The sequence below is a fragment of the Salvia hispanica genome, chromosome 3 (genome assembly GCF_029641045.1).
Source record: "Salvia hispanica isolate PSC_SH4W2 chromosome 3, Shi_PSC_v1, whole genome shotgun sequence".
Classification (NCBI taxonomy): Eukaryota; Viridiplantae; Streptophyta; class Magnoliopsida; order Lamiales; family Lamiaceae; genus Salvia; species Salvia hispanica.
Genome location: NC_142694.1, coordinates 30,955,100 through 30,980,943, shown reverse-complemented (window position 1 = coordinate 30,980,943; position 25,844 = coordinate 30,955,100). Strand labels below are relative to the sequence as shown.

The 25,844-nt window shown below is 35.0% G+C and overlaps 3 protein-coding genes and 1 non-coding gene across 5 annotated transcripts; 2 read left to right on the top strand and 2 right to left on the bottom strand.

The window, feature by feature from the left end:
- Positions 1 to 3,757: 3,757 nt before the first annotated feature.
- On the top strand, positions 3,758 to 3,840 carry TRNAL-UAA (transfer RNA leucine (anticodon UAA)). Its single transcript has one exon. It is a non-coding gene; the product is annotated as a tRNA-Leu (tRNA).
- A 2,070-nt stretch (positions 3,841 to 5,910) lies between these two features.
- Positions 5,911 to 8,956, bottom strand: LOC125215311 (enolase-like). Of its 2 annotated transcripts, XM_048116694.1 has the most exons (17): positions 8,799 to 8,956; positions 8,555 to 8,618; positions 8,340 to 8,404; positions 8,214 to 8,261; positions 8,047 to 8,133; positions 7,885 to 7,965; positions 7,713 to 7,814; positions 7,567 to 7,647; positions 7,415 to 7,489; positions 7,283 to 7,345; positions 7,126 to 7,203; positions 6,854 to 7,048; positions 6,723 to 6,773; positions 6,557 to 6,645; positions 6,426 to 6,477; positions 6,284 to 6,340; positions 5,911 to 6,202 (listed from the first exon to the last, which is right to left on the bottom strand). In XM_048116694.1, exons 1-17 carry the CDS (start codon positions 8,862 to 8,864, stop codon positions 6,122 to 6,124), a joined length of 1,335 nt encoding a protein of 444 aa, XP_047972651.1. In that variant the 5' UTR covers positions 8,865 to 8,956; the 3' UTR covers positions 5,911 to 6,121. The 2 variants fall into 2 exon arrangements, with proteins under 2 accessions (XP_047972651.1, XP_047972650.1); XM_048116693.2 differs by having other exon boundaries at positions 7,283 to 7,489.
- A 5,747-nt stretch (positions 8,957 to 14,703) lies between these two features.
- Positions 14,704 to 17,125, top strand: LOC125211879 (uncharacterized). The gene is made up of 3 exons (XM_048111835.2): positions 14,704 to 15,336; positions 16,255 to 16,399; positions 16,677 to 17,125. Exons 1-3 carry the CDS (start codon positions 14,884 to 14,886, stop codon positions 17,051 to 17,053), a joined length of 975 nt encoding a protein of 324 aa, XP_047967792.1. The 5' UTR covers positions 14,704 to 14,883; the 3' UTR covers positions 17,054 to 17,125.
- Positions 17,126 to 19,318: 2,193 nt separating this feature from the next.
- LOC125211876 (ABC transporter G family member 39-like) lies at positions 19,319 to 24,992 on the bottom strand. Its single transcript, XM_048111827.2, has 18 exons — positions 24,748 to 24,992; positions 24,555 to 24,675; positions 24,308 to 24,396; positions 24,129 to 24,213; positions 23,758 to 24,048; positions 23,599 to 23,689; positions 22,615 to 23,515; positions 22,391 to 22,551; positions 22,218 to 22,321; positions 21,977 to 22,142; positions 21,713 to 21,894; positions 21,300 to 21,632; positions 20,933 to 21,223; positions 20,783 to 20,866; positions 20,572 to 20,705; positions 20,263 to 20,490; positions 19,727 to 20,153; positions 19,319 to 19,635 (listed from the first exon to the last, which is right to left on the bottom strand). Exons 1-18 carry the CDS (start codon positions 24,858 to 24,860, stop codon positions 19,366 to 19,368), a joined length of 4,071 nt encoding a protein of 1,356 aa, XP_047967784.1. The 5' UTR covers positions 24,861 to 24,992; the 3' UTR covers positions 19,319 to 19,365.
- Positions 24,993 to 25,844: the final 852 nt, after the last annotated feature.

Genomic DNA, 25,844 nt, shown 5'->3' with positions numbered 1-25,844 from the left:
AGTTTGTTGTCATATTTGTTAATATTACTAATAAGGATAACTAATGATACCTAAAACTATTATATTGATTTTATAAAAAAAATATTAGAAATTGTGATTTGTTTGACTAAAAGACGATGTTGTATTTCACTTCAAAATACTGCAGAATTGCGTTGGGGTGAAAGTGTGGATTCAATTTACGTTTTTCATCATGGATTTAATTTGATCAAACACGTCAGCAATGGAGATGGTAAATCAGGGCGTATCCAAGATTTTATTGTAAGAGAGGCAAAATTATATATATATATATATATATATATATATATATATATATATTTTTTAATATTTGAGCACGGACAATAAGTGCAATTTTGTACATATATTTAAAAATTTATAACAAATTTGTAAAGATAAACAATAATTGAGGAGCGACATTTGCCCCACCTCCTAATAGGCTAGATTCGTCCATATGGTAAACAAGTTCAACTTCATGATACTGAAAGTTAACAACGACATTAATCCGAAAACGAAGGTGGTGACGTCGATCACTGAAATTTTGATCAACGTGGATAGAGGGGGGGGGGGGGGGGGGGGGAATGTTAGGTCGGAGAGAGAGTGCAATTAAAAAGAAGGATGAAAGGATTCCGATGAAAGTGAGATGATTCTAAAAAAAATCAATTTTGGTATTAAAACTTCAATAAATGCTTAATTAGAATACCATAAAAAAAATTACTCCGTATGCTTGGTTGATTCTTAGACAAGTGTTATTCCCTTTATTCTCATTTTTTTAGAGGAAGTGATAAAATTGACAAAATCGAGGAATTGAAAAGGATTTTGGCCATTCATATATATTATTTGATAAAATGAGAAAAAATACAAGCATACAAATTAAATAAAGCTAGGAGTAGAAAAAGATCTTGCCATTGAAAAGATTTTCACCTGTGGAATACGTCCACATACGGAGAACGTAACTTGTCACGTCATCCCGTTGAAAAATAAATTAAACATGTTTAATTTACTAAACATAGAAAAAATCCTTATTATAAAACATTTGCCAAACTAAATAAGATACTTATATCATATGCATAGTTAACCCATCCTTTTTACGCCAAAGCTTTTTACAAAGGTATTATTCCTCTTATCTATATGTATTCACGATCATTAAAATATATTACTAGTTTGTTCCCAACTTAATTTTGAACTTTTTTTTCAAAAATTACATCATTTTAAAATTTTCTTCATTTGGATAGGGTTCCAATTTTGGCCTGAAATCGATGTTTTGGCGTCTATATTTTTTATTTGACTTGCTAGGTTGTCACATTTAATGAATAATACTCCCTCCGTCCCCCATTAGGAGTCATGGTTTGACCGGGCACGGGTTTTAAGAAATGTAAAGAAAAGTTGGTTGAAAAAATTAGTGGAATGTGGGACCCACTTTTTTATATTGGTTTTATAATAAAATGTGAGTGAAGTGAGTTAGTGGAATGTGGGACCTACTACTATTTATGGTAAAAATGAAGTGTGACTCTTAATTGGGGACGGACCGAAATGAAAAAAAGTGACTCCTAATGGGGGACGGAGGGAGTATTTTTCTACCAATTTAAAACTAAAAAAAAAATTACTAGTAATTTATAAAATAGGTAAATTGTCATAAAAACATAAACCATGGGTTGTTCCATAAAAACAATGAATTTTAATGACGAGATATTCAAATTCTGTATTTGTAATAGTATGCTTTTGATTGAGCGCATATACTACATTTTAAATTGATGGCATAATTGAGTTATTGGTTAAGTATATCATAAAAATGATAGTAGAATAGAATTTATAGGCATCCTCGGTTACGTATATCATAAAAATGATAGTAGAATAGAATTTATATGCATCCTCGTCGTGTATAATTTTATGGATGTCGCATTACATATAGTTTCATCAAATTAGATATGTGGAAAGTTTGAGAAATTTAATAAAATTCATTATTTTACGATAAAATTTTAAAATTGTGGGTTGAAATAGAATTTGACTGAAATTAATTATTTTTCTCGCATTTTATTTTTTATAAAAACATCAGATTTTGTAGTACCAAATCGTTTAGTTCTTCCTCCACTTGATTCCGGTTAGATACTATGAATTTCTTGACTAGGTCAAAAGTGTGTGTTTATTGATTCTAATATTAGTAAGTACTATGAAAAAAATGAGTTGCTTTTAGGTAAAAATCTACTCTATCGAATACTATGAATTTGTTTAAAAGGTAGTGATATTAATTTCATTATCATTTAAATGTCGCAAAATATAATGAGGATGATCCAAGAGTAATGAAAGCACGCACTTATCAAATACAGTAAATCTTTGAGATTAGATATGTGCGCACAAAATTAACAACATATTACAAATATGAATTTAAAATATTAAAATTGAGAAAAATATTAAAATTCATAATTTTATTACTGATTTTTCGGGTCACGAGACGAACCAGAATTTGACCAAAATTTATTATTTTTGCGACAATTTATCCTTTAAATAAATACTACAAACTTCAATATTTATGTGTACACAGAAAAAATGCACCATCTATCTTATTGTTGAATATATACAACTGGTTCTAATCATTGTCATAAAGAATAGGTTAGTTGTTCCATTTTCAATATTGTTGTTTTAGCAACTTGGATTTAATTTTAAAAGAAGTGACCCACCTAATGTTATTGCTAAAACTTTCCAGTGCATATTACGCTACATATATAGTCCAAAGTAATACCACAAGTGGAATCAATATTCTTCTGCATAAAAGTATTTATCCTAAGCAAGTGGGAAAAATTTGGGATTATTAAAATGTCTATGAAATTGGGTTAGGTATCTTAAAAAGATTATATGTCTAAACGGTCAAGATCCTTTTGCCTTTATCATATATACTTCTACCATACTTTTTGTGTAATTAATGTACCATGCATCACACGATATAATATGATAAGTATTGTTATCATCAAAATAGCCAATCACTAAAAACATATGTGAAATAACTATTTATTTATAAAGCAAAATATCTTTTAATGCAACATAACTTTATATTACTACTATATAGAAGGGTTCAAGTGAGAATATTTAACCTTTATGAGAATATAGAATCATTATACATCATCCTCTCATAGATATAGTGAATGTTTTTTTTGGATGGACACGTATTGTTATCATCAAAATAGCCAATTATGTGAAATAACTATTTATTTATGAAGCAAAATATCTTTTAATGCAACATAACTTTATATTACTACTATATAGAAGGGTTCAAGTGAGAATATTTAACCTTTATGAGAATATAGAATCATTATACGTCATCCTCTCATAGATATAGTGAATGTTTTTTTTGGATGGATGCATAACACGAGATTCTAATCCAATGAAGGAGTGAAAGTTTCATTTTTGTCGAGTGCAAGTGATTTGAGTGTGATACGTCCAATGCAACATTTTGATGTTCACACAAAAAATGTGGCTTTTTCGATCGTCCACCCCTAGATTAGATGTGCATTATTACACAAACTACTTTTTTCATGAGAATGTGAGAACACTATTAAAAAAATAAAAGTATTTTATTGTCAAACTAAGGATTCATAGCAGAACCAAAAGTATTTATAATACCCTATTATATATATATATATATGTGGATAATTAATGGATCAAAATGTTGGTAATTAATAAGAGGTCACTATTTTGGGTATAACACCATATCAACTTTTCCTATATCAATAAATAAATAAAATTAACTCAATCAACCTAACAAATAGCTGGTTTGCCCGAGTGGTTAAGGGGGAAGACTTAAGATCTTCTGCACATAAGTGCGCGTGGGTTCGAACCCCACAGCCAGCAAATTTTTATTTTTATTTTATTTTTCATTATTATTTTTTAAATATTTCATTTAATAAGAATATGGAGTATCATTTAAAGGTAGAGCTTTCTATATTAACTTATTTTTTAGTTTAAGAATATTTGATAGTACTAATAACTCTATTACTTCAAATATTTGGTACCATTTAAGATTCTGGAAGTAAGTAAATTATTATTATACTTGGAACTCTATACTGCAAGAGTATGTGAGCTTCTATGTTAATTTTCCTTCGATGTAATAATGATTTATATTGCTCAATTTTTTGATAATTAAGTACTACTACAACTTACTAGTAGTATATTAATTTATCTTTTTCTAAATTCATATTTTCTATGCATAACTCCAAATTACATTTTTATATATTTTTGTAAGTAAATATTTTCTTCGAATAATCTTATATAATTAGTCTTATCATAATTCCGTAAACATTCTATCACCTCGAAACATTAAAAAGTAAATTCAACTGTATGTGAGTATTCCAATTTAGTCTTAAAAACTTTATATCAATACACTTTTTTTCAAAAATTTTACTATAGAACATGTGATTTCCAGTATTCACAAATGGCTATTTTATTACTAAGAATTTAGAATGGCTATAGTTTTAAAACAATTTGCACACTTCAAATTACACATCTATACATATATAAAAAGCGAGTTTTGCCCTTAATTGCAAATATTTATAAGTTTTAGATCGTTTACTAAAATTTAGATATTTTGGTTGACCAATAAAAAATTAATTCAATTTATAAATATGGCTGTTACAAATTTAATCAACAATTATAAAAACTATTTGAATCAAAATTCATCTATTTAAATGTTGGCCGTTATAAATTTTTGGCTTGGAAGTGTTCTTAATAAAATTTTATAAATTTTTGGCCGTTATAAAATTTTTAATAATTGTAATTTAATCTTAATATTTCAAGCACTACATATTGATTAGCTATGGAATTGGGGTTACACGGATTAGAAGATTTGTAACTTTGTAACCGCCACGTTATTGCACATTATTAGGAATTGTATTAATAATAATTCAATATAAATTTTTAACACAGTATAATTTTTCTATATATTTTGTCTATATATATGTGTCATTCACTAGCTTATTACTCACTTTCTCATTACCTTCACCTATAATCTATTACATCACTGAGTTTCCTACGAAACGAATTTGTTTTCAGTATGATTCTTGCTTTTTATTATTAGTATCTTTTTATATTTCTCCATTTTACACATTCTTTAAGTGTAATTATTATGTTACTGATATTTGTTGTTATGTTCTTACCAGAGAGGATAGTTGAAACCATGGAAATGGAATTTCTCTATTAGCAATATACCATAACTCTATCAATCAAAGGTTGATATCATGGACGCATTCATCTTGCCAAATTTGGTTTTGGTTTTGAAATTGGTAAGTATTTTAGGAAAATTTATAATGCAAATGATAAGTTGTGTTCGCATTATTCACGAATGAAAACATTTTTCGAAATTGCAATATGGGGGTCTATAGTTGACTATGTTTGAAGTTTTTATCTACATATGGGAACAAACTGGCCAGACTGAGAAGATGGTGTCGACGCAGATGAAAGTGTTGGAAACGATAAGCGGCAAAGATGAAAGCTATTGGAGATAGACGAGGGCCCATGGGTGATGGGGCATAGCGGCACGAGCATAAATGATTTTGGATTCTATTTTTTATTGAAATTTTCATTTTTTGGTTGCATTTTAATCTATTATTTTTTATTAATCGATTTTCTATTAGTGAAATTATTGAATGTTATATGATGGGTAATTAAATGGATTGATGAACACTGTAATTAATTCCAACATAAGTATTAAACTAAAATTTCAATATTATTAAAAAAATCCAGGAAAGTTATTTTGATTTTTCAACATTACCAAAAATTATTAATAACATAATCAAAATTGTTTCTTAATTAAATATCATTGGTTTATATTGTTAGTGATTAAACACTCTATATAATTTAATTTTTTATCATAATTTATTTAATTTATATTTTTAATTTTATATGAGAAAATTCAATAGGCCGAGGTTGATACTAGTTGTAATAAACTACTACAACCATTCTTTATTATTGTTCTTGATCACAAACTCAGCATATTTCAAAACTCAAAAAAAACACAATGCCTTTATTAAGAAGTAGAATGAATGATTATTCCTAAGATGATTCAAGCCTACATGCGATTACTGAACTCGACCCCATCGCTGAAAACGCGAAGCCTCCTATGCATCCCGGGCCATGTCTAATAGGGCTCAACGGGCGTTCGGAAGTTGGCACCTGCATAAACTGCTGCTGAACCAAGTTCCTCCTCAATCCTCAACAGCTGCCCACAAACACACAACATCATGTGGTTAACTAAGTAGTAAGTTTTTGATGTACACAAGCAAGCGCTCTGGATCGTTACCTGGTTGTACTTAGCAAGGCGCTCGGATCTGCAAGGAGCCCCAGTCTTAATTTGCCCCTAACAAATTCCACCACTCCATAATAAGTTATAACTATGAAATCTCAAAAAGGAAAGTAGTCCCGGTCTTAAAAAAGATGCTAACCGTGGACAAACCGACAGCTAGATCAGCGATGAACGTGTCCTCTGTCTCTCCACTGCATCATCATCCACACACAAAAATGTCACAATCCAATCCAAGTCTATTGCTATGAAAGACGAAAGGGATAACAATACCTCCGGTGACTGGTCATTACGCCCCAACCAGCGCGCTTGGACATCCTAACTGCTTCAATACTCTCGGTCACAGATCCTATTTGGTTAACCTGCCACCAAAAATGAACCAAATGTGTAACTCTATTTTCATTGCTTTCTCATTGAGATAAACACACAATAACTATACCTTGAGAAGAAGAGCATTGCAAGTCTTCTCCTTGATTGCTTTCTCAACTCTCTGCACGAACCAAAAAACCGATGTAAGGAAGGAAAGAGCTAATAGATCCATCATCAAAGTAGGTAGGAATCATCAATGACCTTAGGATTGGTGACGAGAAGATCGTCTCCCACGATCTGAACTTTGGCACCGATTTCTGTGGTGAGCTTTGCATAGGTCCCCCAGTCATCCTGGTCGAAGGGATCTTCGATTGACACAATAGGATACTCAGAAACAAAAGACTTGTACAGATCCTTGAGCTTGTCACCCGGGATCTTCTGTGATCCGTTGTTGTTCTGCGAAAATTTGACATAATAAACATAAGTAAACATTAAATGGAGCTGCCTATACATAAGATTATGAACTTGCTTGCCTCTTCCTTAAAGTTCAAGTCATAAGTCTTGTCTTTTCCGTAAAATTCAGATGCAGCGACATCCATTCCGATAACAACCTTCAGAGGAGAACAAACGAATCAGTTGCTTGATACTCGTTGTAGAGATGATCCGAGAAGTGAAGGAGATGGAACTCACCTTTCCTTCATAGCCTGCTTTAGCAATAGCTGTTTTAAGTAGCTCGAGGCCTTCCTTGTTTTCCTGAAGTTGCAACGACAAGAGCCATGAATGCGCTAGTACATGACACAGACGAAGTTTGAGAGACGTTACCTGAATGTTAGGAGCAAAGCCACCCTCATCCCCGACGTTGGTGGCATCTTGGCCATACTTCTTCTTGATAACAGCCTGAAATCGAAAACATTCACAACGTAATGCTCAATCGCTCCTACATCAAGAAACTCACTTGACAAGACATAACATGCCTTCAAATGGTGATATACTTCCACGCCCATCTTCATGGCCTCCGTGAAAGAAGAAGCTCCAACCGGAAGAATCATGAACTCCTGCAACGAAAATTCGCGTTAGTCATTCAACAGTGCAGCAGAGTATACATTGCAAGAAGACACGCCTGCATAGCGAGTTTGTTTCCAGCATGTGATCCGCCATTGATGACGTTGAAAGCCGGGACTGGCAGGACCAGCTTCTTGTTGCCAGCCAAGTTAGCAATATGCTGAAAAGAGGAAGAGGAATATATTCAACAAATGTAAAAACATATATCACAAAATAGATGAGGCTAAGACCTTGTAGAGAGGGATGTTGAGGACTGCAGCTCCAGCTTTGCACACGGCAAGAGACACAGCAAGAATCGCATTCGCACCAAGCTTTTGCACGAAAAATGCTTATCAGTACTAACAAATACTAGTAACCACACAAATAGTAAAGTTGCATATGGGAATGAATACCTTTTGCTTGCACCAGCCCCATTCATTCTGAGTTCCATCAAGTTCTTGAACCATGAAATTATCAATAGAAGTCTGCTCGGTCGGGTTCTGCAAAATTCAACAAAATGACGTAAGTACAAGGAAACAGCATCAAACAACACATCCATAGTTTGAGATCAAAAACAGACCTTTCCGACAAGGGCCGGTGCAATGGTTGAGTTCACATTGTTAACTGCCTAAAAACACAACCAAAACTATGGCATCAGAAACTGCAAAGGGGCTCAACCTTAAGGCATCCTATCATATACACTAACCTTGGCAACGCCCTTTCCGAGGTAGTCCGATCCTCCATCTCTCAGTTCAAGAGCCTCGTAAATTCCTTTCAAACAACAAAGATACCATGCCATATGTAAATAATACATTGAATTGATAAAAAAACCAAGGATCCAAAAGTGATGATCATTGAATTGTATTGGCAAAAATGGCCAAAATACACAATCAAATTATGAAAATAAATGAATTATATTACCAGTGGATGCACCACTAGGAACAGCAGCCCTTGCCATGATTCCATTAGAGAGATACACATCGACCTAGAATCACATCAACCATTTAATTTCTTCATAAAATGCAATACATTCATTGTATAATTAATACACAATCACATATACATAAAAATGTGAAAATCATATAAATAATGATCTAAAAATGGAAAAAAAAAGGTGAAAATCGAAAATGAATCGTTGGACGAAGAAAATGGTGTAGAGACAAACCTCGACAGTGGGATTTCCACGGCTGTCGAAGATCTGGCGGGCCTTGACGGACTTGATGGTTGCCATTAGAGGTATCAGATCAGATCGAGAGAGAGAATTTTCTGTTAAGTTAGTTATTAGAGAGGGAGATGGTTTCGTATTTGTACACAACTTGGATTATTTACAACCGTTGATCTTAATCCGATTTAACGCTGCTTTTGTTATGTTTAAAAGGAACTAGATTGAGATGCGAGAATGTTTTTTGGACATGCAAAAAATAGATAAAATGTTTATATATTTAATTCCCCCATTTTCTCGAATCTTAACTTTCTTTATTTGAATATTAGTCACTAGAATAATGGAAGTTAGTTTTTATATACTAGTACTATATTTATTATTGCCTTATTGGGGTATCAATAATACAGGAGTGATCAAGGTCTAAAAAGTGTATAACTAGAGAATAAATCTCAGCCACATGTTATCATAATCCAATGACTAAAATAAGTAAATAACTTTAGTTAATCGAAATTGCATAGGGTATTTTAGGAAATCAACTTTGTTCTCATATTTTCACATACACACACCATTCACGCTTACACACACAGACACACACTCTCTCCTTCTCTCACGACGGAGGTGGCGGAGCACACTTGCACCTCCTCTCCGGCGACACCCTCCTCCGGCTTGTCTGCCTCTCACGGCTGCCTCCCTATATGTGGCCCCCTCCTCCGGTCTGCCTCTCGCGGAGTACGACTCACCTCCTCTCGCGGGCATTGGCAATATCTCTACACCTGTGCCATCGTCGCCTCCTGCTCCCCGACTAATTTGTTGTAATCTCCACTGCACATACTCATGCTCAACAATCTCCATCGCCAATTGAAGAATCTTCATCGCAAGAACTGATTTACTCCATCGTCAATTATCGATTTCAGAATCTGCAAATTCGCTATACTCACGCAGATTCTATAGATTTTTATCGTTCATGCTGAGATTTTCACTATCTCCATCACTCACGTTGATTTGTTGTGATCTCCCTAGCCAATTATACAATCTACATAGCTCCGCTCATGTTCAATAATCTCCATCATCAATTGCAAATTCTTCATCGCAAGAACTGATTTCTCTATCGTCAACTGTCAATTTCACGATATGCAAATTTGCTATTTCACACAGGCCACATGTCTTCAATTGATCAAATGGACTCGGTATCAATTCTACAAGAAGCCTAATTCGAATCTGATTCATCTTCGTATGAAGTGAATATTTCTTATAGTGAAGTAAATCTGACTTACAGTGAAGTATAACAGTTCCTATGTGTATGGCATATATCAGTAACTAAGACATTATGAAGTGAAGTGTAACAGTTAGCTCGTATACTGAGACATTATGAAGTAAATATTTCTTATAGTGAAATAAATAAGACTTATAGTGAAGTACAATGGTGCATAAGTTTATGGATTAAACTGAGACCATTTGAAGTGAATATTTGTTATAGTGAAATAAACATTTCTTATGGTGAAGTGAATATTTCTTATAGTGAAGTGAATATTGTGATGTATATTGTGCATATAGTGAACTAGTATATGCTCACAGTGAAGTATCGTGCATATAGTGAACTAGTATATGCTTACAGTGAAGTAATTAAGCATATAGTGAACTAGTATATGCTTACAGTGGAGTAAATTGTGCCTATAGTGAACTAGTATATGCTTTCAGTGATTTATATTGAGCATATAGTGATGTATATTGTGAATATAATGAGTTCCATCTGTTGAGGTCCTTGGATATCTGGATATCTGAGATGAGTTCCACGTTAGGTTCGTCCACCTTCTCTTTGCTATGATGGTGCAGCTCTGGCTTGTCGTCGTCTTCATCATCGTCGATAGTTATGATTAATTTTGGTGTCAAGGTGAAAGAGTGGCCTGGAGTCTTCATTGTACGGCTTCCAAAAGGTTTGTTGGGGTAACGAGGCGAAGTGAAGACTGCTCCCGTTGAAGAAAATGCAGGAGAAAATGGACAGTTCTAAGTGGTGGTTTTAGTTCACTTCTTACATGTATTTAGTTCACTTTCCAATGGTTTTAGTTCACTATTAATGAGTTTTGTTTCGTTGAAATTTTTTTTTTCGTTCAACATACTTATTTTGGGTACACTATAGGTGCGAATTATTTAACTGCTTTATTCAAATGAACTACATATTTTATGTGATGAGGTAATGCAACTGATTTGTTTTCCTATTAACTATAATCTAGTTGTTGTGAAGTATTGAATTCATATAATGAAGTAATAAATTATGATAATGAAATAATATAAATGATATGTTTATACAGTAGGTTTTATTACTAAAATGAAGTAATAAAATATTATAATGAAGTAAATGACTCTAATAATGAAGTAATAATACATTATAATGAAGTAACATCTTTAACTGATGTGTTGTTTGCACATTAAAATGAACTACATATTCTTTTTAATGAAGTAGTAAATTGATAAGATGAAGTAATAAATTATGATATTGAAGTAATATAAATGATCTGTTTATGCAGTAAGGTTTATAACCAAAATGAAGTAATAAAAATGATAATGAAGTAATAGTCTATAAATATGAATTATATGTTTACTATTTTGTATGAGTTTAGGATTTTAGAATTAAAATTAGCAGACGCATTGTTTGCATATTCAAATGAACTACATATTTTATGTGATGAGGTAATGTCACTATTTTGTTTTCCTATTAACTATAATCTAGTTGTCGTGAAGTACAGAATTCATATAATGAAGTAATAAGTTATGATAATGAAGTAATATAAATGATCTGTTTATACAGTAGATTTTATTATTAAAATGAAGTAATAAAACATTATAATGAAGTAAGTGAATCTAAAAATGAAATAATAATACATTATAATGAAGTAACATCTTTAACTGATGTGTTGTTTGCACATTAAAATAAACTGCATATTCTTTTTGATGAAGTTGTAAATTGATAAGATGAAGTAATAAATTATGATAATGTAGTAATATAAATGATCTGTTTATACAGTAAGGTTTATTACCAAAATGAAGTAATAAAAATGATAATGAAGTAATAGTCTATAAATATGAACTATATGTTTACTGTTTTGTATGTGTTTAGGATTTTAGAATTAAAATTAACTGCTGCATTGTTTGCATATTCAAATGAACTACATATTTTATGCGATGAAGTAATGCAACTGATCTGTTTTCCTATTAACTATAATCTAGTTGTTGTGAAGTATTGAATTCATATGATGAAGTAATAAGTTATGATAATGAAGTAATATAAACGATTTGTTTATACAGTAGGTTTTATTACTAAAATGAAGTAATAAAACATTATAATGAAGTAAATGACTCCAAAAATGAAGTAATAATACATTATAATGAAGTAACATCTTTAACTGATGTGTTGTTTGCACATTAAAATAAACTGCATATTCTTTTTGATGAAGTTGTAAATTGATATAATGAAGTTAGTTGTGTCTTTAATGAAGCAACAAAGGCAAGGCGCATTTGTCCAAGGTGGTGACTCGGCAGTAGAAACAAACACGGTGAGCAGAGGCAACGCGAAGGAGATGAAGATGATATAGCTTTGAGCGGACATAGGCAGCGGTGGAGTTAGAAAACTCCGAGCGCAAACCGACGGTGGCCGCGGCGGCAAATCTGCAACAATGGCACACCGACAGCAGCTCTGGTGAGGTGACGACGCTGAAGGGGTGCGACAGCCGTGAGAGTCTGGCGGTCGTGAGGCGGTGAAGTTAAACGTATATAAAGAACTAAGAAACACGATTGAGAAATATAGCAAGAAGATTAATCAATGAAAATGAGTAAATTAGTAAATAATATTCACTTCAGCGGTTGGAGATGGAAGAAACGATAGTTGGAGGCGGAGGAAACAACGAATGGAGGTTAAGGAAATGACGTTGGGTTAAATTCTAGAGAGTAAAGAAGAATAGAAGAAGAAGCTCAAACGAATTTTGAAAATGAATATAATAGGGTAATTGATTTTAACCTTAACTCATTTGTTGAATGTCTATTATGCCCCTACATTGTTGCGTGAACTAATTCTCTCTTGTAGTGAAGTAAAATTTGGATTAATTTTGAATCCTATGTTGAATCTCAGCCCTTGATTTTTTTAATTTTGTGACTGAGATTTATTCTCTAGTTATACATTTAAGGGATAGTTGTCCTGTATCACTTCTCATCAATAATAAATGTATGTATATACTCCACCACGATGCATATTTAAATTTAATGTTACTATACTTTTTATAGGGAATTACAGCCATAGTTAGTTTTTATATACTACTAGTACTACATTTATTACTGGAGTACCAATAATAAATGTATGTATATATTCCACCTAGATGCATTTTTAAATTTAATGTTACTATACTTTTTATAGGGAATAATAGCCATTTAAGTCGTGAAATTTGGTAAAATTATGTCAGTCTCATAACCATTCGCAATGGTTTTTTTTTCTATTAAAAACGTCATTGTTTTTTATAAGATATAAAAAAATAAGAACATAAAAAAAGTGAAAGAAAACTTTTTAATTTAGTGAAACAGTCATTTTGAACACAATGAAAATAGGAAAATTGGTCTCTAAAACCATGAACTTTGCCTAAAATTTGGTATTTCCCATGAACTTTGAAATTGGTATATAATATCACGAACTTTGCATTTTGTTTGGTATTTCCCACGGCATGTTTATTACTATATTTGACTAACTTACGTGGCTTTTATCATACTTGACACAATTAAATCAACGTGGTTTTCAACGTGACTTTTTATGCTACATGTTATGAACTTAAAAAGTGGTTTCAAATATTATAAAACATATCACGGTTGCTTATGTTAAATAAGATTTTGATGAAAATATCTTATTTGAGTGAGTTCGAGAAATACCAAACAAAATGCAAAGTTCGTGATATTATGTACCAATTTCAAAGTTCATGGAAAATACCAAATTTTAGGCAAAGTTCATAGTTTTAGAAACCAATTTCCCATGAAAATATGACATTTTGTGTATAAATGAGACAATTGAGCAAAATTAAAACTTTGTAATTTAATATTTCAATTTCTAAAGTTACGTAATTAGCCAAAATTTAACTAAGTTGCGCGATTTAAATGGCTACTAACCATTTTTTATGTAATATATTTCATGTATTATTCGTATCCTATATATTTTTAAAAGTATATTTTTTATTAATATATTTATCATCTTTATAAGTCATCATCTTCGTTCAAGTTGAATGGGAGCGTAAACACTATTCACATAAAAAAAGTTTGTGCTAAGATTATTTTTTCAGTTAGCCTATTCGTGACAACTCAAAAGTCAAAACATAGGCTGAAATAGTATAACTCACAATTTAGTCAAACTATTAATTGGGCTTGTTTAAAAAATAAGCACATTTTCATTACTAGATAGACTTACTTTTTTATAATCCAAAACGCCTGAGCTCATCAACTTCTCAAGCCACCCCAGATTGGCATGCAAAGTGTCCAAAAACATTAAAACACCAATCTTTAGCAAAATACAATAACTCAAATTTCAAATATTTGCAGATGTTAATTATGGTAAAAGCCATTAATTCGGCAGGGATAATACCTTTATCTCGACAACAACCAAAATTAATTACAAGCACTTTCTTCGTCCCGCAATTGAAGTCTTTTTTTGTCGCTTCAATCCGTCCAACAACAAGGCTCCATTTTCACTTTTATGAAAAATCATAACTAGGTGTCACGTTTCATTCAGTATATAAAAGTAGGATTCATACTTTTATTTACCATAATATAATATTTGAAGCTTAAAATAGTAAATGTAATTTATTTATTTATATAAATTGCCTGGACTTTTTAATCCTCAGATTTGTATAATTATGGTTTGACCTCTCTATCTCTATATCTCTGTGTCTATCTCTATATCTCTGTCTCACACATCTGTCACCGTCCCCACGCCGTTGCTAATGCTTGCTGCGCTCCCTTCACTCTTTTCTGAGCCTTTAAAACCGAAATCTGCATCAAATTCGACAAATTTCAATTCCTCAATTCACACCACCAAAAACCCCCAATTCCGCCATCGACGATGGATCACAAGCATCCGATCCTGCATGAGCTACTGCAGCAGCATCAGGAGCCGTTCCGCCTCAAAACCTACCTCTCCGACCACAATCGCTCCTCCTGCTCTCGCGCTCACCTCCGCAATTCCTCTCCGCCGGAATCCCGCGCATTTCTCCCCATACCGGAGACGACCGCCGCCGCGCTGGCGGAGGCCGCGGCGAGGATACAGAAACAGAGGAAATCGAGCGGCGGAGTGAGTCTGTTTGGGTCGATTTTGAGGATACTGAAGCATCGGAGGAGAGGCGAGGGGAATTGTGAATTGAAAGGGAGGGAAATTCGAATTCCGTGCTCGTGTGGCCGATTGCGGAGAGATGATGGTCGCTCCGCCTCCAGCGCGATGAGTCATTTCGGATTTTCTCCTGTCTCCGGCCGCCGCACGCCGGATTTTGACGCTTCTCCGATTCGCCGCGTAAAACAGGTTTGGTTGAATTTGTCGCATCTTTTTTTTTTGTTTGGTTATTTTGTGAGTAATAATGATGAAATGATTGCATTGAAATTTTACTTTATTAACTTCTATGTTGTGCCAAAAAAATTTTTATTTTTACGTGAATATTAGTTGTGACATTCATTGTGAAAAAAGATTTATCAAATTAATTAATCATGAATAGTAAGATAGTTTGTTGTACCAAATGTTAAATCCTTTTGATAGACTAGTCTTTTGCATGTGTTCGTATGTTCGGTCGCAAATTGTTGCTTGATTCTCTTTTTTTGGCACGTATAAACTAATGATAATTCGAGCTATTTTAACTGAAAAATCAGTCAGTTTCGAGGAATTCATTTTTTCCATATGGTTTGTAAAATTTTTTGGAACGAGTTCCCTTGTTTGGTACGTATCAATAAGTCTGAGATTGTGATTAATAATAATTGAGGTTAATTAATGAGTTATTAAAAAGGTTAGGATAGTTATTTAATATTTAGAATCATTTTAAGGGGTTGTTAATTATGTTGTTGTACTTTGCTTCTACTGTCGGCGTGTGCAATGAGTTGTTGGTGTTCAGGTTGTCGAGTTTAAATGTCGATTATACCCTCAAGCTTTTGTTAAAATAATCTCGAATCAATAATTTTGGGGTTAATTAATCATATCCTTTTTGTTTTTTTATTTGCATCAGCATATCTATATAGATCAATTCCTCCCACCAAAATTCTCTCTTTCTTCTAACTTTTGTCTCCTCATATAAATTCCATTCCAAAAGGACAAATCTTGATTAATTATTGTATTTCTTTCTTGGATTGCAATAATAATTGTGTTTATTCTAACCACCATTTTAGAATGTTGTCGATTAAACTAAACTTTTTCCCATTATTTTAATAAGTGCTTATTCGTCGAATTTGACAGGAGGGCGTTGTGGGAGAGGAGGAGGAGCAATGTAGTCCAGTGTGTGTGTTAGACTCTCCCTACGGAGACGAGGAGCATCCCAATCTAGCTGGAGATGATGAAGACGAGTACGATGATCTCGAGCCCGCCTATGCGAATATCGAACGTTAGTACAAATTTTACACACAAACACAATTATGTGAAGCAATTATTGTCTCTTTTTAAAGATAAGGTTTTTAATTCATTGCCCCCAAAATTAGGTGGAAGACTTATCTTTGCATCATAGTATTTGCTTTCTATCACTCTCATTTTCCTGAAATCATTAATGGGAACTCATCATCACCATTTATATTCATTCTAAAATAATTCAACATAAATATATGTTAGTATTAATTTAAATGCATTGCGTTACTAAATTGAATTTTGTGATTTTTATTATGCAGGAGCTAGAAAACAACTTCTAGAGAGACTTGAAAGATTCGAAAAACTTGCTGCACTAGACCAAGTGGACCTCGAGCAGAAGTTACTAGAGGCTTCTGAGGAAGAACACGACATAGAATTCGAGCAGTTGTTAGTGCGCAGAAAACAGCGTCCATCATCCAGTCTGAAAGAGAGTCGCATGAAGAGGGCAATAGGCGGCGACAAAAGCAAGGTATTTATGGGCCATTGGTGGCGAGACGCCTTAGATACGATGATGGAGGTCGAGTTCAAGACAAAGGCGGAGGTGGAGGAGACGGCGGCTGAACTGGAACTAGCAATCTTTGAGGAATTGATTGAACAATGCTTATGTATGGATCCACCACATAGTTTAGAATCTTAGAATCCTTCTTGTAATTATTAGTATGATTTTTGTGGATCAATGGATTAATTGGGATTTGGTGGTGATATTAAATTCATCTTCCATGATTTTGGTCTTTGAGGAACAGATTTTTGAAATTAATTCTGTGCTAAGTTGTCTCATAGTTCAAGCTAAGTTAATAATTGAGTTATTGTTCTAGGCCTTTTTGGTTTTGGATATTTTTCAATTCTTTTCTTTTTATGACATATACTATATGTACTATGAAATGCAACTTGCATGACTTTTTTGTTTGCTTATGGTTACTCTCGTTTGCTATAATAAAATTTATACAACATAAATTTTGCTCAACATAAAATTACTTCCAAAAATTTCTTATTTTAACACTGATAATGAAGCACAATTCATGTTACAGTACTTTCAAAATAATATCTCTGGAAATTTGAATCACCACGAAAGAAAATATTCTAATTTCAAATTTAGTAAGTAGTACTACTACATGATATTTTCTGTGAAGATACATGCATGCATGTACATATGAAAACACACACGAAGTACACATTTGAGTACACAATCCAATTTAATGCAACAAAATTGCAACAAATTTAAATCAAATTATCTTGACATGATTGAAAGAGAAAGAAAGTACACGTTTGAAAACATAAATCCAAGCTAATACTACAATAAAATTTTCTACAAATTAACTGATATGATTAAGATGGGTTTCTAATTCCAAAAATTTGATTTCATTTTATTACTATAATTTATAATTATATCCTACTTCATTTTCAGTAAAACAAACTAAACTAAACTTAAAACGGGAGAAAATCACCCAATGATTAATTAATTAATATGCTAGTATCATTACAAATTAGTAATTAATTAATTAATTTATATCCTGCTCCTACAAATTAATACTATGCTACTAGTATATACGAGTATCTGCATGCATGCGTGAAAAGGCCACTTCACATAAACTCCACTTTCACAGTAACTTACTTTAATTCAAATGAAACCATACACTGTCAGCAAATATTTATTGATGTGACAGAATATCGACTTATAAGATTGTGATCCTCACCCACCATTTTTAATTTGTTTGTATGCATTGCCAAATTAAATGTCTGTTTTTTTTCAAACTATTGCGTTTGCTTCCCATTAATATTGGTGGGCCTTTATAGTTTGTACACCTGTACTAATAAAGAGTATTTGGGCCGGGCCGGGCCATATTATTGTGGGCCCCAACTTGTGAACGCGGCTGTTGGTAGAATTATTATTATTTAGAAACAAAAATAAATAAAAACATACCTACCATAAAAGGAAATCGACGCCTTGTTGGTCTTCAATTTGAGTTTTACTTAGTTGAACTGGAGCTCACTTGATAACACGATTTCCCTCTACCTAATAGGTTAGGGGTTCGACTCATCATGGAGGGGGTTTCAGATTGAGAATCATTAGTGATCCTTTTCTAAAAAATAATGAGTTTTACTTATATCTCGAATGAATTGAAGAACATATTTTAAGAAATGTTTCCTCGTCGAAATGGTTTAATGGTTCCGAACAACTATAAATTTATGAATTTTTGCCAGATTCTAGTTAGCATACTAAGCTAGCTTTAAAATCTAATTGTAATTACTGAAATATTGATTTTTTTTCCAATTTTACTAACAAACTATTGATTTATTCTAATTTTGGAAGTTATTAAGATTTCGTCGATGGCATAACTAGATGAATGATCACTTACCTACGTGACGCTATCAGATGTTATCCAAAACAAAGTCACACTTTCAGATGCAAGATGACGGTGTATTACACTAAACTAAATAATTTAATGTTTGAGGTATACTAGATTCTATTTGAAAAGGATGAAATGGCAGGAGAAAATGAGAAAGAGATGGAATGAAGTACAACAAATGAAATTATTCAATTTTGTATAATTCCACGTTGTTTTGCGGCCTACAACATGATGTTCGATAGTACGATGTAAGTAAGTTATCAAACGATATCAACGCTGAATTCTTGATTGGTTGCAAAATCAGAACAAATCAATAGTTTGGTAATTTAAAGTAGACAGACTTTGGATCAGGTATGCAAAACCAGAACTCGACAAAAGTTTATGAATTGACATACAAATCCCCTTATGTTTTGTATTTTCCAAAAACCATCTTGTGACATGACAAAGGTGGTTGCCATGACTCTAGATAGTAATGAGCTTGTGGCTAGGACACTTTCATTTTTGTTCTTAACACAAAATGTCTATACCTAAACAATAATATTACAAAAAAAATCAAACACAAACAGGAGTACAGGACTAATTAGAATATTACAATATCTATTCATCTCTTTTGGTAGTTCAAACACTTGATGCCAAATCCAAAGATAAGCACAAAGAGCAAGATAAAAACCAAGTGCATAAAAACAACAATAGGCAGAAAATCATGATCAAAACCTAAGTTTTGTTTGATGAATGTCTTAACTGTCACATAACTAACTCCAGGCACCTCAATCTCACAATCCAAATCACCAAATTGTGAAGCCACAATCCCATAAATTGTCCAAGCCACTGGTGAACCCCAGTAATACCACCTCCACCACATAGGAATTTGCTGTCCAAAACCCAAAAAAAAAAAAATCAAATCATTTTTTTGTCGCACAAACATTCTTTTACCATAGTATAGAATCCTTGCAATGACTCACCGTCCGGGCGAGGAGGAAGCCGGAGAACAAGTTCCACAGGCTGTGGAAGAACGATGAAACGATGGCGCCCACTTGAAGGCCTGGGGTGAGGGCGATGAACATCATCCCGAACAGAGTGAAGTAGAGGAAGGATGTGAAGATGAAGTAGTAGAAGAGGAGGAATTTGGCAATAGTCCATTGGAATCCAATCATTGAGTAGATGAGAAGAGTGTATGCTATTGTCTGTATTGCAACATACACTGTCTCGATTGCCACCTGCGCGAACGCATAAGGGAAAGCCGAGTGCATCCCAGCTGCCATTTCGCGATACAGAACAGTCCTCTCGATGCAGACAACATCAAGCACACTGATCCCATTGGTGCTGCCTAGGAATAGCACAGCAGCGTAGATTGCTCCGAGGAGATTCTGAAGATCCTGCTGTTTCTTTCTGTCGACAGAATTTTCGCGATGTTTTAGACATAACAATGTCTAATATTGACACTACTTAACTCATTTCAAGAACTGCCTTAAAAACTATGTTTGAGGTATGGACTTACATCTTTTGCCCCTTGTTCCAGAAGATTAGGCCGAATACGAGGCCAATCAAGAGGGTCATGAGGAACCGGATGGCGTTGTACTCGGGATTCCTCCAATACGACAAGTAGTGCTTCCAGAAACAAGCTTTGCATTGATCAAGAAATGAGAGAGAGTACTTTGTAGGAAAGTAGAGGTCTTTGGAGCCTGGTGGGGGGCTACTGAGCTCTTGTATGAGTTCTTGATTACTCCTGACAAAGTAAACGAAGACGAAAACGAGACGTTGGAAACGGATATATGCAAACAAAAGATGAAGCTGATATGCTACTGACTGATAAAGGGAGGATTTTGAGTAAATTTCTGCAAAATCAACTCCAATTTGCTGCTCTGCTGCTGGAGTGCTGATATCCAACATCCATGTTGCTGGATTGCATCCGTCTTCGATTTTAGGAACCCCGCGAATATTCTGCCACATAATAAACATGAGTGAATCTTCAATGAAAATCATGTTTATGTGATGGAATATGAAATGCAAGTACTCACTTCAAAGTATTGTATCATCTTGTTAGATCGGCTACCAAGTTCGCCTCCGTAAACGATTCTCCCTCCTTGAGCCATCAAGAGTAACTGCAGCAACGTCGAATATTAGGCAAGTTTTGACATAAACTAGTGAAATGGAAAAAAGTGGCCTACTTCATCAAAGGCTTCAAATATATCTATGCTTGGCTGGTGGATTGTGCAGACGACGGTTCTTCCTGTGTCGACAGTGTTCCTGACAGTGCGCATAACAATGGCAGCAGCCCTCGCGTCAAGGCCAGAAGTTGGTTCATCCATGAAGATGATGGAAGGGTTGGCAACGAGCTCCACAGCGATTGTCAGCCTCTTCCTTTGCTCAGTCGAAAGGCCATAAACCGCGGGAAGCCCCACTATGGAGTTTCTTATGGGGTTAAGCTCAACCAACTTCATCACTTCTTCAACAAACATCTGTACGAAACAAGAAAGATCGTACGATTATAATGTACTAGTATGGTAAAGAGACATGAACGCACAGACAACCAACCTCTCGAGTGTCTTTCTTGACTTGTGCAGGGAGGCGCAGCCAGGCAGAGTATAGAACAGATTCGTAGACTGTGACATGAGGCGAATGGATGTCGTTCTGCTCACAGTAGCCACTGATCCGCGCGAATGTTTCTTGGTTTTTTTGGAAGCCGGAAATGGTGATGCTTCCCTCAATGTATCCACTGGTCTTTCTTCCTGCTAAGACGTCCATTAAGGTCGTCTTTCCAGCGCCACTGAAGCCAACGATTGCTGTTAGCACTCCCGGCCTGAATGCTCCACTCACGTCTCGTAGCAGTTGGAGACGATCACCTCCAACGCCTTGAGCTTTCATTTCCTTTTAACAAAATTACAAAACTCAACATGTGTTACCAAAGTACTACACAAAACAGCAAAGAATATATCGATGCTACTTACAGCCGGCACGTCTACATAGTAATAGACATGATCAAACACGAGTGATAGCGGCTTGAAAGGCAGAATCAATCCCTTTTCATGTGTACTAGAAATTCCATATGAGGATGAATTTTCCTTCGTTTTTCTGTCATCTTCGTCGTCATCATCATCATTCTGTGTTAAAGCGCTGGAATCTCCTAGAGCTGAAAACATTAGCCAGAGTGCATTCAAACTCTCTCTCCCAACACAGAGTGGTAGCAATAGAATCAACAGAACAGGACTTACGTTTCAAGAAAGTCAGTGCCACGATAAACAAGATGTTAAACAGAACCGAAAATGCTAGAAGTGCAAAACAGCAAATCCAAAACCAACGCTCCTCTGTGAAGAAGCCCCTCGAGTGAAGGAGGACTTCTCCAACCGTAGATTCATTGAACCGAGGGTCTGTATTAGGCTGCACCAGAAAAAAGAGACGAATAAGGCTCAACTCGTGATCATTAAATGAAATAATGTAAAACAAAAAACTCACATTGCTCCATCTCTTGTCAAGAAACTCATTCATGACAATGGCATTCTGTCCATAGCTCAACGGAGAAATGTAATACGTCCATTTCAGCCAAGGCTCGAGGTCATCTGCCATCGAGAAAGAAATTTATACGTAACATACTCTAAAAGGGATAGATAAGACTCATCAAAACTTACTTTTGGACACGATAAAACCCCCAAGGATGAAGATCACAAACAAACTAAACGTTCCTAACGTGTGTGCAACGACCTGAGTTCTTCCTAGTGCAGCAATGAACCGGAACAGACCAAGAGCCATCTGGTTTATGCTGAAGAATGTCAAAAATTGCCCGAAAAACCTAAGCAATTTCACCAAAAATCAGTATGTGACACTTCACACGTAAACGAAAAGTACGTCTTACCTTCCAGCAGGAGGAGCAAATCCTATGGTGTAGTATGTAAGGACGATCCATATCGTCGATTCCATGACAGAAAGGGGGATTCTCAGTATCCAAATTGGGAGACAAAACGCCCAAGCCGGATATAAGTAGAAATCTCTCTGCTTAAAAAACACCGGCAGCCTAATAACCGTCAGTGCAAGCTCAGCCACACCATTGAACATCAGATTCAGAAGGCTGAAAAACAATGCACCAAAATATTTCCCTCCATCCGTCAACCTCCCATACGGCATCTCTGTTCTGAAGAAAACCGACAGTGCTATCAACGACATGACTGTGATCTGCGCGGTCTTGAATATGTAAATGAACGAGTTACGTTTCATCAGCAGCCATTCCCTTGAAAAGCAAGCGCAGAAAAGCTCCCAAGGGGGTAAACCGTACTTCTCCTTAACTAAAGCTGCAGGGTGAGCTCTGGATTTATTGTACGGAACGCTGAGCTCTTCAGTGAGACGTTGGCCTACGTGGAAGGAGCTGAAAGCCTCTGCGAAATCCGAAGGTGAGATGTATTTATAGGGTTGGTTTGTCATGTACCAGTATTGCTCTTGATCCTTCTTTGATGTCACTTCTTGAAGAAAATCAGCTTCTCCTTTTCGTTCCGGGCATTTAAACCCCATGTGGTGAAAGAAGTCGAGGACAGCCTCCCGTGGACCTTGGTAGACAAGATGGCCTTCTGATAATAAGATAACGTCATCGAACAGATTGTAGGTCTCCGGGGCTGGCTGCAGCAGAGAGATGACCATGGTTACATCCATTATATGCACAATCTGCCTCATGTAGTTCACGATCTGAAAAGTGGTGGAGCTGTCCAAACCGGTCGATATTTCATCCATGAGAAAGGCTTTTGTCGGACCAACGAGCATTTCCCCTGCCATGAACGAGCAAATCACAATTTGAACAGAAAAAATTCAAGAATTAAGTCACTGTGCATCTTTCAAAGCACGTACTTACCAGTCGTTAAGCGTTTCTTTTGCCCTCCCGAGATGCCTCTCCTCATGTCATCGCCAACCAGAGTATCCGAGCATATATCCAAGCCAAGTATCTGTTGTCTGAAGTCAAAATCCACATTCTTGAGAGATAAAAATACAATCTTTTTTTGAGGAAACAAACCTTGAGTGCATAATCTGTGATCAAACTGGCTTTCTTGCCAGGGATGGATGTGGCCTTCATGATTGCATCAAGTTCAAGATCAGGTTCGATTCCGGCCTCCTTCTCACGCCTCGAGAGCTCTGCCAGCATGTCATGCCGCGAGCCAGCGCCCAAGCAACAAGCGGAGAAGTCAAGAGTCTCCCTCACAGTCATCTCCCCATGATGAAGATCATGCTGGCTGATATAAGCACATGTCTTCTGAGGTACGAATTCACTCAACTCGTGCCCACAATACGTGATCTTCCCTGATTTCTGCATAACTACGAGTAAACATACAAAGCCACACCACCATTTATGATGCAAATTTGAATACAATGGATACATATACATACCCTCAAATTGTGATCAAGCTTCCCAGCAAGTGAAAGCAGGAAAGTAGTTTTTCCGGCACCGGGAGGCCCCAAAAGCAGAGTCATCCTAAATACAAATCAACTCTCAATACAGAATCAATTTCATGTGAAACAAAAAATGGAGAAAGATTGTAACTTTTTAAATAACAGAACAAAAAAACCTTGATGGTCTAATGATTCCATTGGCATCTTTGAGTATCGGCATCTTTCTCATCTTCGAAGAAGCAAACTTCATTAGTCCAAGAACACTCTGAGAGAGAGAGAGATTGCTAATGAACTTCTCTAAAGAAAAGTAAAGAAACAAACTTTCTAACTTCATTAGTCCAAGAACACTCTGAGAGAGATTGCTAATGAACTTCTCTAAAGAAAAAGTAAAGAAACAAACTTTCTAATTCAAATCATTAAAACCTCAATGAAATTGATTGTAGAGTTGATCAAAGTGGGAAGAGCTCTGCTTCCAACATGAACATCTCCCTCCACTGCTAAATGCTCGAACCTTATCTCTATCTTCGGCATTTCAATCCCCACTCTGCAAAACCAAATCCAATAAAACCAAGAATTCACACAGCAAAAAACATAGAGTGAGAGTTGAAATGAAGACCTGTCTAAGCGGCTCCTCTGGCAGCGTAGGAGCTGCTCGTGCTTGTGCTCATTGTCGATGGCGTGGAGAAGGGCATGCCGGAGCTCGTCGATGGTTTCTTTCCCGGCAGCCATTTTGGTTTTGGTGAGAAAGAAAAGTAGTGTGGTGATGATGGTATTAGTAATGGAAATGCTTTGCCGTTGACGGTTGGTGGTTTGAATAAGTGTTTTCCACACCACTCACATCAGCCATTTACACAATTTTCCAAATTAAATTGACTTTTAATCCTTCATTTTTAAAGATTCTATTGGAAATAATAGACCATAGACCTTCCATGTCTAACGACGCCAGTCTTACAAAAAGAAAATACACTTCTTAAAGTTTGTCTCTTGTTGTTTGCATATCCCTTAGAATTTATAGGAAAATTGTTTGTGTGATTCTTGGAACTTTGGCAAGTTCGTCGATGCCTAACAGATTTGAAGGTTACTACATAATAGGACGGAACTGTTTGTATTGAGGAAAAAAGGTTTCTTCAACTCGACTTATAGTTAGAGTTGTTTTATTGTTTTCATTGTAATTTGCATGTTACTATTCCTTTTCTTTGATTGCAGTAATAATTAGAATTTTCTTCGATTGCAATACCACTTATACATGGCTAGCGATAATCCCCATATTTCTAGCATATTATGCAAGACTAAACATTCCAATCGTATTTTAGTCGTATTAGTCTTGACTTCTAGAAGGAAGAGAAATGCGCACTATCTTGAGGTTGATCATTGGCCACATTCAAAGAATTTTGTGAAGAAAACAACTTTGCAGAATATATCTTAGTCATGAGCTAGAAACAAATTATGCTGTGCAATTAGAACTCATGGCTAAGAGGAATTCTAGTCAAAGTAGAATTCTGTTTACTAGGATTTTTCTCATAAAATATCCCCTTTATTACTTGCAATTGTAGAGTGTAGGAGTGTATTTTTATTGGACAATCTCCGATAAAATAAGTCATGTGGATACGAACTAGGTAACCAATCACGACGATAGGCAATGGAAAGATCGAGGATCAAGAAGTTTGATGGATTGGATTTTAAAAGTTGGAGATCGAGGATTATCACTACGAT